General features: G+C 44.3%; 1 protein-coding gene across 1 annotated transcript in view; it reads right to left on the bottom strand.

The window, feature by feature from the left end:
* The window catches only part of RRP1B (ribosomal RNA processing 1B), a 32,181-nt gene extending 14,566 nt beyond the window's left edge, over window positions 1-17,615 (bottom strand). The window contains exons 1-8 of the mRNA XM_019487208.2: window positions 17,411-17,615; window positions 13,341-13,423; window positions 12,179-12,236; window positions 10,773-10,858; window positions 9,631-9,692; window positions 2,370-2,499; window positions 944-1,008; window positions 332-498 (exon numbers count right to left, since the gene is read on the bottom strand). Coding sequence (XP_019342753.1) covers window positions 332-498; window positions 944-1,008; window positions 2,370-2,499; window positions 9,631-9,692; window positions 10,773-10,858; window positions 12,179-12,236; window positions 13,341-13,423; window positions 17,411-17,549 — 790 coding nt within the window. The 5' untranslated portion in view covers window positions 17,550-17,615. The remainder of the gene's footprint in view (window positions 1-331; window positions 499-943; window positions 1,009-2,369; window positions 2,500-9,630; window positions 9,693-10,772; window positions 10,859-12,178; window positions 12,237-13,340; window positions 13,424-17,410) is intronic.
* Between the last annotated feature and the right edge of the window lie 1,920 nt (window positions 17,616-19,535).

The following is a 19,535-nucleotide window of genomic DNA, read 5'->3' as shown; positions in this document are numbered from 1 at the left end:
ACCCTTCAGAAAATACCAGTTCTCTATTTTCACTTGATTTTTGGCTACAGAAGAACAGTAGATTTTTTGCTGCAAAGAACCCAGAAAGGCCACACAGGTCAGAATGTTTTTAACACTGAATTCCTATTTGAAATCTCTGGGTTATCTTGTGGTGATGTTTGCACACCTAACAGTGTTAACACTGCATGGCACCCACTAAAAGATCTCAAGGCATCCCAGGATGCTGGAGCATGCTGACTGAGAAATCACTGGAATAAGGTTTTTGAACCTTGGTTCTTTGGGTACCCTGGTCTTTCCAAGTCTGAGTTAATTTTTGTCACATTTTCTTTACCTTTGGCCATTACCCCTTCTTCATCATCTTTCAATTCGTCTTCTTCAGATAGGTCATCACCACCCCCGTTTGTTTTCACTTCTTTCATTAGATCTTCAATGGCAAAAGGGGACTGATCCACAATGGTTTCAAAGATACCCCGAGCTACTGCTTGCATCATGTGACGACTGTTATAAAAGAGTATGGAAGTGACATGAAGAAAGAGTATACCATTGAGCAGGAATTTCTCAATTTCAAAGACATCTCCACCATTTAGCATTTCATCTAGCATTTAAAATTTCACTGGTGCTTGTTAATTTCTTTATACGATAAAAGCAATTACAAAATCTGACCAGAATTAGGCCTCTGTTATGTTAGGTACCGCACAAACAGAGGTAGACACTGTTCCTATATTAAAATACACCTTGCATATGACTGAGAAAGAAAGAAGTTAACTCAGTTTCATATACCTGCCCGTGTGATTGCTTTCAGTACCCTTCCTCCTCAGTGAGCTTAAGTCTTTAGGGTTTTTTTCAGTCTATGTGTTTATCACTACTTGAAATGCCTTCCTACTTCTTAAAGTCAAACAGAAGAGATAGAAAAAAAAACTGAATAACCAGCTTTTGAACTTACTCCTTTGATTTGGCAGCAATTTTGCAGAAAGGTTCAATAAATTTGAGATTCTGATCTGCTGTAAGCTGAAAAATCAGAAAGCAAAAAGAGTTGGTATACAGTAGCTATTTAATATACCTATTCTAATTCACTGTAGTCAGTCACAAGGAAGATCTCTCTAAGGAGATATGCCTGAGCTTCTAGTACGTTTTCCCACTAAAATAGACATACACAGCTAGCAACATTTTTACTACCAGTGCCCTCCAGATTGCAGATTAAACAGCTATAGAAACCCAGAATGTTTATATATCTTTGCAAGCACTGATATATTAAGCTTCCTAATATCTGAATGCTCATTTCACAGGTGGACAGGCGAGGTGGAGAAAACTGATGCAACTTGGCACAAGAACATCTCATTTCGTATGGCATCGGATATCAACTTCCAAATCTATAAGCCAACATCTGGTATTATCGCTTAATGTGCGGATTCTATCTACCTCATCTGGGCTTTGGAAAGATTGCAGTTTTTGATTAAGTGCTGTTTGTTGGACACCACATTCACACAGGGGGCTGTCGAAGATGTTAATCTTGTGAAGTGCTGTTTAGAAGCACAAGAGTATGAAGGGAGCCTGCAGTGGAGCAGCAGCTAAGACCTGGATGTCTTCTGAACCTGACTAACTTACAGACCTATCAATACAATAGCACTGGCCAGGAAGACTGGACCTCTATGCTAGGCTCCGTTTAGAAGGATAGCTGGAGATTTTTCAATGTGGTACAAGCGATGTATGTACATCTTTCATTAACCGAAATCCAAGCCCTCTCAACTGCTCTGAAGATCTCAATCCTTGGCCTTGAGAGTCCTATGCAATTTGGAGAGAGCAGGAACTGCTGCAAAATAAAGGCTGTGATTGTAGATACTTCCTCTATATTAGAAGCTTTCCTTCTGATGCAGTTAATCAACATACATGTCTGTAACCACAGACACGCCTACTTGGTGGAGACAACTTCTGGTTTGGAAGTAGATTTCCAAAGCTCTGCAACATAATGGTATGAAGGGGCAAGTCACCTGTGGATTCCAGCTTGAGTTTTTTGTAAAAAGCAGAGACTGATTAATATTAACACATGTGGAAAAAAAAGGTTGGGTTTTTCTTTTCCTACTATATTTCTAAATAAGGAGCAACAAGAATCAATGCACATCGCCTCCCTGTATTTCAAGCCTACAGCTGGAGGACCAGGACATGAGAATCAGCTAATCTATGCTCTTTATCCAAGTCAAGAGAAAAGCAAAGAGAAACAGTGAGAACTACAGAGGATTTTAGCAGCTTCTTCAACATTAATATGGCTCCTTAAAAGAGTTCAACATAGAGGAAATACAGTTAAAAAGAATTTAATTTGTTTTAGGGGAGACTTGCACAGCACAGCTACATCAATCATGAGAGTTTTCTACCTCTTTGGCTCCAACTTTAGACAGTTCATCCAGATAGATGTCAATAAAATGGAATCTTATTCCACTGGGTGCATTACTCTCTGGGTGCATAATTTCTTTCATTAGTAGCTCCAGAAACGGTTCAGTTAGACTGGAAAGAAACAAATATGATACATACATTTAATTGCCAGTCCATTTGCCGTGAGCAGAGTGTCAGATAACACTATTTCACAAGTCAGTTTCTTGCACATGGGAAATAGAGGCATCACACAGAGAAATCCAGTTGCAAATTTTACTCTAGGTGTTGTCAGACTTATTCTATCCAGAATAGCATTTGCTGAAACATGCTGTGACTTGCTCTCCTGCCACCTAGTGAGAAGGCACTGTATCAGCACCTTCCAAGAAGAGCTATTTGTCTCCAAGTCCCAGTGTAATTTACACCAATGTACAAAATCATGATGCAAGTTACCCCAGCATAAACATGTTAGCTCTCCAGAAACTGGGTAACTCAAGGGTATGCTCTGGTCACTGACTCTAAGTAATACACAGTTTCTCAAATTCCAGTGCTACCTTAAACACTGTTTTGAATGCTCCTTGTCCTGTCTCCATTCTGCAGGGGCACCCTTTTCAGATCCTGCCAGAGCCCAACGTTTCTGTTCCGTGAGAGAACATAAGTGCCCTAAAGTTTGCCCTGCAGATTCTGATCTTCCTTCAACAGCACTGCCAAAGACACTACCTTTACACAGAGGGGGGTCCTGAAATGGCCTGAGAAGCACTTCAGGGAAGGCAGTAACCAAGAGAGATAGGACAGAGCATGATCAGGGAACAGCACACCACTGAGTGATTTTGTCAAGGGAAGACTGTACAGGGCTGCCCCTTCCATCTAGACAGTTGTATAACGCCTTACTGCACAGCTAGGGGCCAAAGATGAATGGGCTACCAGGACAGTCAGAGAAAAAGAAGTGTTGCAGCTGCATCAGGATAAGAGGGACTGGAAAGGGGTGGGTTCTGCTCCTTACAAACCTTTGGTCCCTGGATCTAGCCAGCTACCAAGACACCCACACAGTGCTAGTCAATGCCCCTTACTCAAGAAATCCTTCAAACCCTTCTGAAACCCCAGCTTGATTATCTAAATCTTGAGAACCCAGTTTTTAAAGTTTCTCTACAATCTTTTAGTAAGGGATGATCTTCAAAGGGACCTTTGCTCTCTAGAAACTCAGAAACACTGATGCAGCTCAATTCCCCAAACTGGGTCAAGCTGGGCACCTCTTGTGCCATACTTTGGAAGAAGGAGGGTCTAAAAAAGGGAAGCAGACCTATCTGTGCCCTCTCCCTGTGATATATCTTTTCATTGCTGCTCTACCTAGCCAAGGGAACAGGCTCCTCAATTTGCCTTCTCCCTGCCACTTGGAGAGAATCAATAACCCCTCCCCTTCCCCAAGATTTGCAGCAGCAGAAAGGGCTCCACATGACCCTCTTTCTGCTGCTGCTTAGAAGAAAATAAAAATGAGACCAGCACAGGCCTAAGGAGTAAGAGGAATATATAGGAAGGGGACTTCTGTTTTGCCAATCTCTTCTCCTCTATGGTTTTCCCATTTCTGTCTCTCTCCTTCCAAGGGACTGCACTAACTCTCTGGTAAACCCTGTAGCCGCCCCTCCAGCATCTCAACCTGTGGGTCCTATGCCAAAGCCCAGCAATTCATAGGGAGGAGGGTTAAACAAAGACAATGAGGATGTTTTGGACAAACAGATAGAGGGGAGATGAGGAGAGAATGCAGAGGCAATCAGCAGACCAATATGCAGCGAATGCATTATGTGGCTGGGGTAATCATGGCTGTGGAAGCAATGGATACAACAGAGATGGAAAACTGGACTGCAGCACATGAGAACAGGAACACCACACACACACAAAGAAATGTCAGGAAACTGTGTTAACATAAGGTTAAGTTCACCTTATGCCCTTCCAAAATACCAAGCATACCTGCCTCTTATTCTCTAAAAACCAAGAAATACACAGCTGATGTCAAGACACCCCTGCAAATAAAAAACCTAGAAGCAACATTACTACACAAAATGATTCTTTCAAGTGGGCCCTACATTAAAATAGAGAACTACTAGATTGTAGTATAGAGAAAATAGAGAATAGATTGTGCTTCTGCTTATGTCCTCTTCCACAGATCTGAATCCCAGGATTTACCTGTACATGCTCCAGCTGTGGAAGGGTTGGGGGATGACTGAGCAGGCTGCTAGAGCCACCCACAATTATGAGAGGAGAGGTTCATGGCTACCTGGAAGGATTAATTCTTTCTCACTGGAGCACTGAGTTTGGTAGAAGGTGCCTGCAGATGTGCACAATGGGGCTGACCTGCAGTCTGGTGACTGGCATGACAGCAGCACCCAGAGGTTAGCAAAAGATAAAGTGGCAACATCAAGGAAGGAATTGGCAAGGCAAGAGAAGAGGGGGTGTAACATTTAGCAACTTTGAAGCAGTTGGCATAAAAACAGGCTCAGTTTCATCATGCACAACACCCACTTGCCATGCTTAGCAAAAAAGTATAAGACCACCCAACAGAACTCACCTACCAGGAGGCACCTCTCACACCTGTTTGTCTCACACCCCCTTTCCCTCCCAGTTATGGCCCTGTTGGAGTATTGCTCAAGGAAGGCAGAATTCAGGTAGCACTATTTGAAACTAAACTTGAATTTGTTTTCTGGCAAAACACAGCTGTACTCAACACTGTGAAAAGGTATGAAATGCACTAGACAACCTCAACTCTCAATAAAAGTTTCTACGGGTTTAATTAGAAGCAAAATGCTCTGAAGTTAGTGTTAAAGCAGGCCTATTTTGCAGGCTGGACACGAGAGCTCTAGACCAGGGGTGTTCAACCTTTTTGAATGTGGGGCTGGATCATGAACTTTTTATCACCCAGTGGGCTGGCAGGAGCGGGCACTCGCATGGCCTGTCCAGTCCGGCCTCAGCCTGGGGGCGCAGGGGTCAAGGGGTGCCACCTGACCCCAAGTCCTCCCTGCCATCTGGGTGGCCTTGAGGATAATGAGCGCACCTGGGCTCAGCAGCTAGGGGGACATGTGGGGATTCTACAGGGGGGTGTGGGATGTGCAGGGACACCCCCTGCTCCCTCTCCCCCAGGGCAGCCCGAGCCTGAGCCCAAGCAGCAGGGGTCCCTCCCTCCCCAAGGTCCGTGACTCACCACCCCCAGCACGATGTCTGCGAGCACAGAGGGATGTGGGGAGGCAGGAGTGGCACCGGCTTCCCGCCCTGACAGCCACAGCAGCAGCAGGATCTCCCGCAGGCCCGGCCACAGCATCCCTCCGAGCTGGCATCCGCGCCCCCTGCACTGCGACCTGCTCCAGCCCATATGGCCAGTGGGGACTGGCGCAGGGCGGGGCCAGCATGCAAATGAGGAAGGGGCAGGGCTAGGAACAGAAACCATGCAATGTGGGAGAGGGGAGGAGCTAGCATGCAAATGAGGAAGGGAGGGGTGGGGATAGGAAGGGACACCATGAAATGAGGGGGGAGGGGAGGAGCCGCACCGCATCAGCAACATCAAGGTGACGCGGTGCATGTGGGAACCTTGTCCCTTCCCCAGCCCTTCAGCAGCCATTAGGAAGCTGCTGAGGGGCTGGGGGAGGGACAAGGGGTGGGAACGAAAGTAAACAGTGTTTACTTTCGTTTCCCATTGCAGCACCATGGGTCACAGAAAATGGCTTGGCGGGCCGCATGGCAGCCTGTGGGCCGCATGTTGGACAAGCCTGCCCTAGACTGAATAAGGAAACTGGACTTAAGAGTTGCCATTTACAAAGGTGTTCAAACAAAACACTTGGTTATGTGTCCAAGGAATAAAGAAGTAATTTTATAGTGACGGACTGAACTACAAGCTGCTCTTTCCAAAAGACAGTCATTACAGACAAGGCTTATTATCAGGTCATCTGCTGGGAGGGAAACAGCAGTGCACAAGCAGTCTGGCAAATTCTTGAAGTATGTTTGGCATAACTTTGTAGTACAGATGGAAGAGGCCAACCTAGCAGGGAAGCTCTTCTTGACTTGATACCCATAAACAGGGAGGAATTACTTGAGAATGTGGAGGTGGAACGTTAACTTGGGTGACAGCAACCAAGAAATGAGAGAGTTCAAGATCCAAAGGGGAAGAAGGATGAAGAGAAGAATAAAGACACTGGACTTAAGAAAAGCAGACTTCATCAAATTCAGGGAAAAATCAGAGGGCCAGGTACCCTGTGAAGTAGGTCTGAGGCAGGGGCAGGCAATTATTTTGGGCCAAGGGCTGCTTAATAAGTTTTGACAAGCTGTTGAGGGCCACATGGGTAGCCCCGCTTCTTGACAGATGCCCCGCTCCCTGGTCACCATCTTGGGACTGGAAGTCCCACCCCCAACCCCCAACTTTTGCCACCAGAAGTCCCTCCCCTTACCCCTGGAAATACTCCTTTCAGCAAGGGGTTTTGCCATCTCAGAACCAGAAAAATACCAAATTATATTCTAAAAATCCCACAGCTACACCATTCATTCTATTTCAAAAAATATTTTTGTCCCAATTTACATATGTTTGTGTAGTATACACAGAGGTGATTGCACAATAGCTTAAAATGAAGTCTTACTCTTGTACATTGTGGAGGGGGGTGAGTATAGGTTTGTGGGGGGCTGTGGGTGTTTGGGTATGTGGGTGGGGGTTTTGTGAGGGGTGTGGATAGGTGTGTGGGGTGAGGGAACATGTAGGTGTGTGTGCATATGTGGAGTGTGGGTGGGTATGGGGTTTGTGGGGGGGCCTGTGTTGGGGGGAGGGGTGTGGGTGTCTGCATGTATGGCAGTGCAAGGAGTGGGTGCACGTGTATGGTGGGGTGGGCATGTGGGACTTGCCCTATGAACACACACACACACACCTCCTGCTCCTGGCCTGGGGTACTGCCATGGGCCTTGTGCTTTGGCGATGCAGTCAGGGGCCATGTGGTGCTGGAGCAGGCATGCAGAGAAGCAGTGAAAGCAGCCATAGGCAGAGGCTTCCAGTTTGGGGGCAGGGTAGGAGGGGGCTGGGGGTGGAGAAGGGCTGGGCTGGTCTTGCTCCTGGGTTCTGCTGACTTCCCCTGGGTCCTACTGCCCCATGCTCCTGTCATCTTTGACAGGTAGCCAGGAACAGATAAAGATTAATTTTCTAAACTTTTTAGGAGCCCTGTGGGCCACATCTGGCCCACAGACCCTTTTTTTGCCTGCCCCTCCTCTGAGGGGAAAAGGAGTCCAGGAAAGGATGAAAAAAGCTAAAGCTATTTAGCCTGAAGAAGAGAAGACTGAGGAGGGATTTGACAGCAGTCTTCAAATACCTGAAGGGCAATTATAGTGATGATGGAGATGGGTTTTTCTCTGTGGCCATAGGGAACAGGACTAGGAACAATGGACTCAAGTAGCAGCAGAGGAAATTTAAGTTGGAATATGAGGAACTTTCTGACTATGAGGGTAGAACAGGTTACCTAGAAAAGCTGTGGAATCTCCATGCTTGGAAACTTTCCAAAGCGGGTTAGACAGACACTAGGCTGGGATGGTTTAATCACAGATGATCCTGCCTTAAGCAGGAGGCTGGACTATATGACCTTGCAAGGTCCTTTCCAGCCCTACTCTCCTATGATCATGATAAAAGTTTAGGGGTAAATGTATACACACTGTAGCAATTGCTCCTCCCAGAGGTGGTTGTGATGCACACAGGTGGCTGCTCAGCCATTGCCAACCTGGCTCCTTTTGGGGCCCTCTCCCTTTTTACTTGCCCACCACACCTTGATGTTATTAACTTCTGATGAAAGGGAGGCTACCCGAGGACTTCCCAACCCCGGTCTTACTCTTATGACCAAGGTGCTTGTGGTCATTACCTTAAGGGCTAATTTCATGGGCTCCATCCTACCCAATAGCAAATCATCTGCAAGGCATGGGAGTAGGTAACTCATGTCCTTCCTGGGCTACTGGCTCCTTGGCTTCCAAATGTAACCTCTGGTCTTTGGCCTATCTATTCCAAGACCCTAACCCCGCACCTAGGCCATGTGAGATCTCTGGGTTCCACAGCCAGTCTCCAGCTGTGGCCCTCTACTCAGCCTCTGGCCCATCTCTAAGGCCTGGCCCTGCTCCTGGGCCAGTGAGACCTTTGGTCTCCCTTACTCCTCCTGGGTTCCAGACCTCTGGGCTCTCTAGCCCTGCTGACACTCTGCCCTCTCTCTGGGCTCGAGTCCTTCAGCCCCACACTCTGCTCTCTGACAAGCCCCCAGGCACTGGAGCTCCCCTCAAAGCACTCTAGTTCCCCATGGTCCCCACCAGGCACCAGACCTTCTCCCAAGTTAGTCCTTCCTGGACTCAAGCTCTGCATGTGCATCTCTCTGTCCCTGGGACCCCAGACTTATTTCTTCCAAGGTCTGCTCTGTCCCCACACTGTGCCCCTCTATGGGCTTAGGCTCTCTCCCTCTGGGCCCCAGGCCCTCTATTCTTCTGGACCCTATGTCTCTCGCTGGGTCAGCTAGAACCGCCATGCCTTCCCTGCAGTCCCTTCCATAATCACCAGGTGATGCTCATCACCAGCCCTCTGTGGCCATTGCCTCCGCCCCCAGGGCTATCTGTTCCAAGGCCTGCCTTGCTCCTCTTGGATGCTGCTCTATTTGCTAGCTGGGCTTCTGGCACCCTGACCCTCTGCTCTCTGCTGCCCCTCTCCAGGCTCTGGCTCACCCACTCCTGTTCCCAGGCATGTCTGTTCCAAGGCCTGGCTGTTCCCAGGCTCAATGTTCCTTACCCCAGCTCAGTGGTTATCTCAGGAGCCCTGATGCCGAGAGCTCCTCTCCCAGTGGCAATCTCCCAGGGGTAGATTGCCTGACTGACACAGGCCCTGGGCTTATCTGGCTCAAGCCTGGGCCTCTTCTGGTCAGGTGATGCTCTAATTACCTGCTGCCTAAGTTCTAGAAGTGACAGGTGCTCCAAGCATCCTGTAACACATATACACTGACCTAGTCTTTCCCCCAATGTCTCTCACATTTATACTAATCCCTTAGGCAAACTTGCATCTTAACAGTTTCCACTTATTAAATCTTAGACTTGATAACTAGCTAGAGGGCAGAAAGAAGGCGCCAGTCAATAAGTTTTAAATAGAACAAAGATTTTCTGAAAGAGCCATCCAAAGAAGAGGAGATCATACCAAAATCATGTTACTTTAGATATGTAAATAATTTCTAGGCAGGTTATGTAATTTCTTTACAGTACAATTACATCTAGAAATTTACTTACCTCTCGTCCCATCCATTTCTTTTCAGTACCTCAAAGGATTGCTTCAAAATTCTACGGATTAGCTACAAAGCAGAAGAATTGTTGTAGAACATTTCAGTTCTCTAAGTAAACAAGACTCAATAAAATAGCTACTGGGACAGTCACATGGACAGTCTCTTTAGTTAAGCTTCTTCATGAGACAGCAGGGTTTTCTGCAAAGATGCCTTTTTTGTATACATAAGAGGTATGTCCACTACGTGGTGTGATCTCTAGCTCAAACAGCGTTACTATTTACCAACATTACATGTCAAGCAAAATAAGATACAGCAAATACCCTCTCATGTCTCTCCCTGCAAATTCCTCAGCTTCTTCCCTCAAAAAAAATCCCAGTTCACTACATTTAAACAAACTTAAGATACTAGTAAATGATGGATCACAGTAACACTAGTTTGCCCAAGTTTTACATACATTTAATTGAGAGACAGGAATGTTACTTATTTGGGGAGAATTAATTTCTCTAGCTTATCAATGTATAAAGGTCAGGTTTTGCACTTAAACTTCCTCTTTGAAAAGAGGATGTTAATGTGATTTCATTGTGCATTTCCATTAATACTTGACATTATGAAGGCATGTTCTAAACACAAAGAGCTTGTTTACCCAGAGCTATAATTAGTTTTAATATAGAATTTCCTGTAGTTGGAATTCTAATATGTCGAGGTAAAATTAACTACTGCATGTAATACATTGTTCTTGTTTTTAAATCGAACCAGCTATGTAACATGGCCAACAGAAAGATCTCAAAGTAGTATGCTTTAATAATAGTGTAGTGCCCACTGGTGTGGCAGCAGCATGCTATTGCAAGACTCAACTTTATGCCCTGTTGAAGTCAGAGGAAAATCCACGTGGCATCAGGCTAAGTAAAGGCACAAGCACTTGCAAGCCAAGACCTTATATAAACACAGCATGAAGACCTCTAAACCTGCCAGGGCACAGAATAAGGGCCTCAATGTAAATGTTCCTTCATTGTATCCTAAAATGATAAGTGCTTTTTGCTACATTTGTTAGCATTTAGGTGGAAAACAACTCTTCAGTGCAATGCTACCTCAGTCCTGCCAATGAAAACTGGGCCTACAAGAAATGCAAATGCAAAAATTTATCATCACCATGTAGTATTTATCAAGGCGTAGCCTGTCTATCCCATTCCATTCACGGTTCATGGTTTGCCAAAATGTCTGAATGAACAGGTGTCCTGTAACAGAAGGAGAACAGCAATTTGTGTGGTCAATGCCAAAATATTCTAGGTTACTGAAAGAAGCTTACGGAGACTGCTTTTCAAATTCCATGAAAAAAGCCACACTCCTCTACATATGGGTCCAGTGGTTAAGGCACTAACTTGGGAAGATACATTCAAGATCACTGGAAGAGTAGCTACATTTCAGAGTGAGAGGTGCTCAAACATTTGTGCCACAGGGAACATGTAAGCATCTTACACGGATGTGTGACAAGTAGTTAGAATGACTGATTTCCACAAAACGCCAATCTGTGCAAGCCAGAGCAGAGAGTAATTTTGCCCTCACTTATACTTTTGGTCCTGATTCAGCAACGTGTTTCAGCAGTCTTAATACTGGGATTTAAAAAAAAAAAAGTCCACCTCCTTTGTGAGTTTTAATTTGCTTCCTTTTCAATTGCTTTGAAGAAGACCACCTTCACTGCCCAATTAAAAAAAAAAACAACCCAAAAAAACCTAAACACCCAGCAGATCAATGGACAAGGAAAATTTGTTTTGCTACCCATCTCTTTTTTCTTACCATCTTCCATCATCAGATTGGTAAAGAGCATGCTTGTTGGCACACCACAAACAAAGTACCCCTAGAATGGACTCCAGGGCTAAGTATAGACAGTCAAGAAGCACCAGGGTTGAATCAATTCAGTCTTCACAGGCTGGTCTAAGCTGCGTGGATTGAACTGATAAGTAAGTGAACGGACATTCACTTTTGATTCTGGAAATGCAGCTGCATGTCTGCAGAGGCTCAGGCAAGAAGTGAGGAAGTGCTACAGCATGTCTCTCTGCTCAGCTGGAGCAGACAGCTTGGGCCAAGGCTAGCATGCCCACCCTGCAAGGGAAGGGATGAGGGGAAGTCCAAAGCATCCTGGGATGCCGGGAGACTGTGAGTTAACTTGAATCTGGAGGGGATCTGGGACAGAATTTCAATAAACCAATTTAACCTAAATCAGTTAAAACTGATACTATGTCCATTCACGTTCATCTTAAAATGGTTTTGGCCATTTTGAAAGAGGTTTACATGCACTGAACTTCTGCTGTGTTACAGATCTGAACTGGTTTCCAATCACTTATACTGGTTTACATGCAACTTCTGTCCCTAACCCAGGTGCAGACTAGATAAGCGTGAAAAAACACTTACTTCACATAATGAAATCACAGAGAGATCTTAGACAACAGTGGAAGAAAAAACTTGGCTGTCTTTCCTGGACTCTGTGACAAATAATTAAAACCCACCAAATAAAATGGTAGAAGAGATATAATAAAATAGTAAAATAGTAAACTTACGAGCCTCCACATTCTGAATGACATGGATTAGCTGAGAAATATTATCTGCTAATTCCTCCTTAAAAATAAATACGGCAGAGTTAGCACATTGTGTTTCAGGCTTAACACCCCCCCCCCACTTATGTTCCTACCTTACCTGTAGGGAAACAACATAGATTAATTTCTCTATTAGCATCATGATAAAGATATGTAGGAAGAAATGGATAACAACATTTTGTGTTCCCCTATTGAGAATCTTATGTAGGCATGAATATGACAACATTTCCCCAAAGCTGGAAAATATTCTTTTAATTGCCATTGTAGTGTAATTGCCATCTGGTCTTTTGGACGAAATGCAAAAGAAGCCTCAAGGATGCTAAGGACCTATTCAGCTCAACAGGTCTATAAAAAGGAGTGACTTCCAGAAGCAGATACAACTGGACTATGAGGCAGGATGCATGCACACACATCTGAGTTTACAACATCAGTGCAAAACCTAACAATCATTGGTTATTAACAGCCCTCTATTCTTTACAATGGATATTGACTGCGCAAGCAGTATGAAACACATGAAAGGACCAAAGTTACTATGATATGGAGCAATTTAAGCTCGAGAACCAATGTCATCTTTTATGTTTGCATCGTGCTGAGCACGATGAAAATACTCTTGTCAAAAAGGATGAAACAATAAATATATAAATAAAACCAGGAGACATGTTAAGAGAAGAAAGCTGGTACTGGATGAGGAGTCAGAGTTATTTAGCCTGACAGAAGAGGAGGGAACCCTGGCCCCCCAAGCTTTTAAGCTGGTTTAATTCAGAAACCAGAATGTGCTTCAGTTAAAGGGTTCCTGCTTCATTAACTGAGCTAATGAACAGTGGCAAGTTATATTAAAGCAAATATATTTCCATAAAGTACGTATCTAAAACAGAATTACATGAAGACTGACATAAAACTTCAAGCCCAATAATACTCCTATTGAAGTAAGGGTATTACTGTCATGTTTTAGCCAAGAATGCTCAGTTGCAATTAATTTTCCCGCTTGCTCATGCTTACCACATTTCCTTCATAAGCACATGTCCTTATAATGTTATTTTTCCCTGAACAAAATGAAAAGGCGTTGTGCCCTCATCACACATTCTCGAAGGATGTCTATTTATATACACAAAGCTGATTTCCATACCTGTAGCAGAGGTTTATCTTGCATCCACATACAGTAGAATAGCCCTTTCCATATTTTTAAGAGTTCTTCTTGGCTGAAGCCACCTAAAGTGTAAAAACCAAAAATTATGCACAAAAACCCTTACATTTCCACCAAATGCTTAAAAACAGATTTCTCATTTTTCATTCCTCCCTCTTTCAGTATTGTCCTTTCCTTTGGAGCAAACATTCCAATTTTGAATGAAGTCAAAGTTAGCACCGCTACTCTGTTTATGAAAACTTTGGTTAATGCAGTGGTCTCATACCTTTAAGCTTCTGACTTGTTACTGTACCATATACTTTATGATACAAGGCTCATAGAGTATCAGAGGAAGTCACACACAAGAAAAGCCTGTTTGGTCATTCTGATTCATCCCCCTGCCAATAGGGTGCAATTCCCTATGGCATTTCTTTCTAGTACCCATTCCAAAAAATAATTTGAATGACAGCATATCTAATTCTGTGGGGAAAGCCCGGTTGCAAACCTGGGGAAAAAAGGTGGGTGAGCAATGCTTTTAACAGAAGTTTCACTTCACCACTGGTCAAGAAATACCTTCAGTAAGATAAAGATAACGTGAGTCCCTGTTTATAATCAGTGCAGATGCTTCTTCTTGTGTTGTCAAGCCACATAATTAAGTAAAACAAATGCATTGTAATTACAATTAAACTTAAGGTACATTATTAATACTATCTGAATTGTTCAAAATTATTTCAGTTGTAATAAGAATTCAAGGGTTTCCAAATTATAACGTGTCACTTTTCTTCAAGTCCTAGTACAGTAAAAGCTCTGTTATCTGGCATCCCCTGCGAATGGGGATATTAACAAAAATATGCACAAAAAGTGGCCCCAGCTGCCACTTCTCCCACCACATCTGGGGCGTCCCTCCGCCACTCCTGTGGCATCGCTGCCCCTCCAGCGGGCCACGCAGGACAGGGAGGTGGGCCCCGCACAGGCCTGCACAGCTTGTTATGCCCCCAGGCTGTGGGGGCTGGGCAGACCAAGCTGCTTTGCCCCAAGCCATGGGGCCTCAGAGAAACTGGAAGTGCCCACCGTGGGCACTTCTGGTTTCACTTTATCTTACAAGCTGCCAAGCCGGTTAGTGGAGCATGCCAGCTTGTAAGATCCCAGATAACAGAACTTCTACTGTATTAGTAAACCCACTTTGAAAACTTACATATTTTAGGATCTGTTAAAAGTGACAATAAAAACTGTGATCAGACCTATTGTAGAAGGGTGAAAGAGGTTTAAAATATCCTTATGATGCTAAAACATGTAACGCTAGCATGTGATGCTAACATATAATACATGTAATAACCTTGGTATTACAAACTAATAATCTGCATCAGTCTGTACACCAAGTAAAACATCAAAATATGTTTTGCTTGCTCACCCAGTACTATTTTTAATGTAGAAAAGAAAGAAGAGAACATTCAAACTGGTATATCTATGCTTCCCAAACTTTTGATACCTGAGGAACACTTTCCTTCTGGATTAAAACTGAGGGTGCACTCCACTCTTACATCCAAAAAGGTGTATGTATATGTACTAGTATATGAAAGACATACATAATGATGCCTGATATTTTGGTCCTGTGGGCCGAATCAGCAGTGTTAGGTCAGCCGGTAGGCTCGATCCTGTTGCATAGGGCTGGTGCAGCTGGGACCTATGCATGCCATGTGGTGCTTAGAAATTTGGCAGCGGAAGAGTAATGACAATGTTAATTGCCACCACTCCCCCACAACCAAATTTCTGGATGCATGGAAAGCCCTGAAGGCTATATGATATTGTCCTGTGGGCCAGATCTGGTACTATGTAGTATTTTTGCAGCACATTTTCCCTGCTCTCACTACTGTGCCACAGTACACCCTCAAAGAAGTGTCAGCCCCAGAATAAGAGGACCATGCTACAGATCAATATGTTCGTGCTGTATCCAGTTTAACTACTGAACCATGTTTTGAGAAAAAGATGAAGGCTTGGTTTGTTTGTTGGAGGGGTTGTTTTTACTATTATTATATACTGGTAATTACATTTTAGCTAGTATACAGCTGCAAGAGCAAGTACCTTCACTGCCTTCTCTAAATCTTGGAAAATATTAACTAATCCTAACAACTATAAATGAGATGCGACTATCGAGCCAACATGCCTTTAGGACAATTCCTGTTAGCCTAGCATATCTTCTGAAGTTCAAACACATACAAGACTAGAAAGTGGGTGTTTAAATAAGTTACCCTGTTTTAGGCTGTGCATGGATCTCAACATAGCAGTTTCAGGTTTCCAGCAACTTCCCTGAAACAAGCTTTCCCATCTCATGGATATTGTCAGTGGTGGAATAGATACTCGGGGCCTCATTCTACTCTGCTTCACCCCAGTATTAACTGCACCAGAATCAATAGTTTCTGCAGCTGTGGCAACAGGAAGCAAGCTGGACTGTAAACACAACTCTGGAATTATGATTGATGCCTCCAAAATGCCTACTACAGATGATGTCATGTTTTAAATGGGTCAGGGGGAATTGTTCCATAGATAAAAGGACACTAACTTTCATAGCCTTCTAAAAAATATTTCATAAAGGCAACACTTTGCATGCAATGTCATCAGTATCTAATACTCTTTTTCTTACAGCAGATATTTTCACTTGATTTGTTCTCAAACTGGACATACACACTGTTAGGGATCCTATAACAACAGGCCTGTCTTAGATAACAGGAAACTAATAACCGTGTAGGTACTATGCAACATTTTGGTTAAAGTGCATACCAACTGCTAAGTACAAAAGATAAATAAATGGTCATAACTATGGCCTGGTGTATGTACATGAGGGGTGGAGAGGATTGGGGGAAAATCTTGTATTGGTCTAGTTCCAGACAATGAAGGCAAATGCGCTATACCCGTGGTTTACCCCAGTGAGTTACTAAAGGCAAGTTACATCATTGTATTAGGAACTTGTGCTACTATAACCTCACTGTAATTCCAATGATAAAACAGTCTGCCTACTCTATATACAAAAAAGGAAGGAAAATAAACCTCCTTTTGGGTCTAAAGACCTTACTGGTTCTTGCACTATTCCCTGCTTAGTATTTAAACTGGGCTTGAAACCTATAATCTCTCAAAAACTATCATCAATTTTGGAGCATCCACTGTATGTGCAGGCCCCTGTGGCTAGATGGGGTCTGGATCACTCACCTTTAATGACTTCAAGTAATTAACAAAAGGCCTATCTTAGACTAGAGGCAATGGATAATCTTGTAGGCACCATGCAACGTTTTGGTTAAAGTACATATAGTAGTAATTTCCGAACTGTGGGCCATGACCCCAAATGGGGTCGCAACATCAGCAGATGGGGTCGTAGGGGTGGGAGGCTGTGGGTTGGGAGTGAGGGGCCATGCTGAGGAAATGGGGCCACAAATGGGGTCATGCTGAGGAAAAGTTTGGGAAGCACTGGCATACAGATTGTTAAGTATGACAGATAAATGGTTGTACTACGGTCTAGTGTATGTGTACAGGAGGTAGAAGGGGTTGAGGGGAACACTTGCACTGGTCTAGTTCCATACAACGAAGGCAGACATGCTATATCCATGGTTCCCCGATATACCTGATGCCAGACAAACATGGTTAAATTGCAGACAGACTGCTCTTCGCAGCTGGTAACAACCACCTCCACATTTGCCCAGCTATTGCAGGGAAAAAACCAGGTCCCTCCCTCAGTGAAAGGTAATTTAACAGGAGCAAGAAAGGCCCACTCAGCCAAGTCTGGGCCAGAGCAGGAGAGACTTCCAACTCTCCCCTGAGCAGCAGGAGCTGCAGCAGCATCTCTCCTTGCCCTCCTGTTCCACAGCCCACGTGCAGATCGCAGCTGGTCCCACTGACCCACGTGTCTCCTATACCCTGCCCCCCCCATTTCTTGCGGGTGATGCTCTCAGGGCACATCCGCTTACTCCTCCATGCCCAGCCTTTACACCCAGGGTGCCCACAGCACCCTCCACCCCAGCCCGGCACAGATACCCAGCACCACGTGCCCGCCTCCCCCACCACGTGTCTACCCCCGCCCTCACCCGCCGGGCTCTGGGTCCTGACGCTGATGTAACCCCGCAGCTTCTTCACGGCGCGGTCCCGGACCCGCTTCTCGTTGGCGGCCAGTCTCTGCGCGAACTGGATCTCGGGCGGCGGCGGCACGGCGGCGGCGGGAGCCATGGTGCCCGCTCCCCCACGCCCCGCGGCTCCGCCCCACGCCCGCTGCCGCTGCTCGACCGCCCCGGATGGAGCCGCCGCCGCGTTCCATCGAACGCCGCCTGATGACGTCACAAGCGCCCTCTGTCGCACAAGTTGCCGGTTCCGGCAGCCTGCGTTCTACTCGGGCCCGGCTTGCCAGGGGAACGATCCTTAGGTAATCATTGGACAATCGTTTCCACCCTCGTACGACCAACAGTAGGAAAAGGAATCAGAACCCGTGGTGGAGGTGATATCTTTTATTAGACCAACTACATTTGTGCAAAATAATTTCTTTAATTTTGAGTGTAAGAATTTTTTTTTTGTAATTTGCAAAAATCTAGTTGGTCTAACAAAAGATATCACCTCTACCACGAGTTCTGATTTCTTTTGCTTCTTGACCAATACGGCTACAACCTGGATACCTGATAATAGTAGGAAAAGCATTCCAAACGCACAATCATTTTTGAGGCAGCTCCTGGATGCAGCATAGGCAAAACCCAAACTATGGCATTTGTACAATAATTTTAATCTTTGTACTGTCAATACTAAAAACCTTCAAAATGCATGATCATTTTTGAGACAGTTCCTTGATGCAACATAGGCAAAACCCAAACTACAACGTGTACAATTATTTTAATCCTTGTACAATCAACAGTATTAAAAGCCTTCAAAATGCACAATCATTTTTAAGGCAGCTCATTGATGCAGCACAGGCAAAACTCAAACTATAGGGGTATAGGTTGTTGGTCTAAGGACATAGGCAGACAGGGTTCTTCGGGTAAACCTGATATCTTTCATTAGACCAGCTCAAATAGTTGGAAAAAATTTTCTTTGCAAGCTTTCAGGTACAAACACCCTTTGTCAGGCTGCAGTGGGAGAAAACTCCCTGGGGTTCATTGTCTAGCTGCATAGAAACCAGACAACCACGGGTAAAGTTTTACTGCAGTATATTTGCTCGAGCAATGACCATTAAGCCAGCAAAGAGGCAAAATGGCCCCCCCTAAACGGTGGGGCGATCTTTTATACTTTTTACAATAAGGCAAGACTACAGGGTTAACAAAAGCAATACTTGGGCAGTGCTTTACAAATCTTTATAACAGCATATTTCTATTAAGATGAACTAGCACTTTTTAAAAGCTAAAAGTTAAGTAACAGTAACATTATGATACGTTAGCAAGAACTTGCAGTGGTAGATACTTCTTAAGGACAGGATCACTGTACTTAGAACAATGGCTTCTTTGTCTTATCTTGTTCCTTGCTGTAGCTGATTTTACAGCACACAGAGACAGATTCACTTGCTGCATTTTACTCAGAAAATGCTTAACACAGTTAAAATGATTACTTGACACAAGCAAAGGCTTAGCTATCATTCTGCCTTGTGGTCAGCGGCATTGCTAGGCCACAGGTCATGCCTTGTATTCAGCTGCAAAGCTAATACTTCTTAATAATCCAAATTATTGTTAACCTAACAGTATGCTATCAGAAAACTATTCTATTTCAGGGTAATAACAAACATGCTCACTACAAGGCTGAGGAAGCAGCTGCAGTGGGTATGCGCTCTTCCTAGATGGAATGAATAGCAAAGAGTAAAAGTAAACTCAAACTATGGCATTTGTACACTATACAATCATACAACCTTATATGATCCATAATAGTAGAAGCCATCAACATGCATGATCATTTTTGAGGCAGCTGATTGGTACAACATATGAAAAACTCAAGTCACTCTCGGAATCTTAACCAACTTTGGGGTTTGCTGCCAATGAGCACTTTCTTATGATGGCTTGCCTTGAAATCAAGAAATGCTTCAACTTTGATGACCCACTTCTCGCTCACTGGAGTTACAGTAAGCAATATAAAGTAAATAAGACTTATTTGCATACTTGGTGCATAGGTTTTTCAGTGTACAATAGTTTTTCAGCAAATACGATAATTTTGAGCTTCCAATACAGTAATTTCAATTTAAGA

Source organism: Alligator mississippiensis, chromosome 1, assembly GCF_030867095.1.
Source record: "Alligator mississippiensis isolate rAllMis1 chromosome 1, rAllMis1, whole genome shotgun sequence".
Classification (NCBI taxonomy): domain Eukaryota; kingdom Metazoa; phylum Chordata; order Crocodylia; family Alligatoridae; genus Alligator; species Alligator mississippiensis.
The sequence above is the reverse complement of the archived record's forward strand: the minus strand, read 5'-3'. Positions and strand labels throughout refer to the sequence as shown.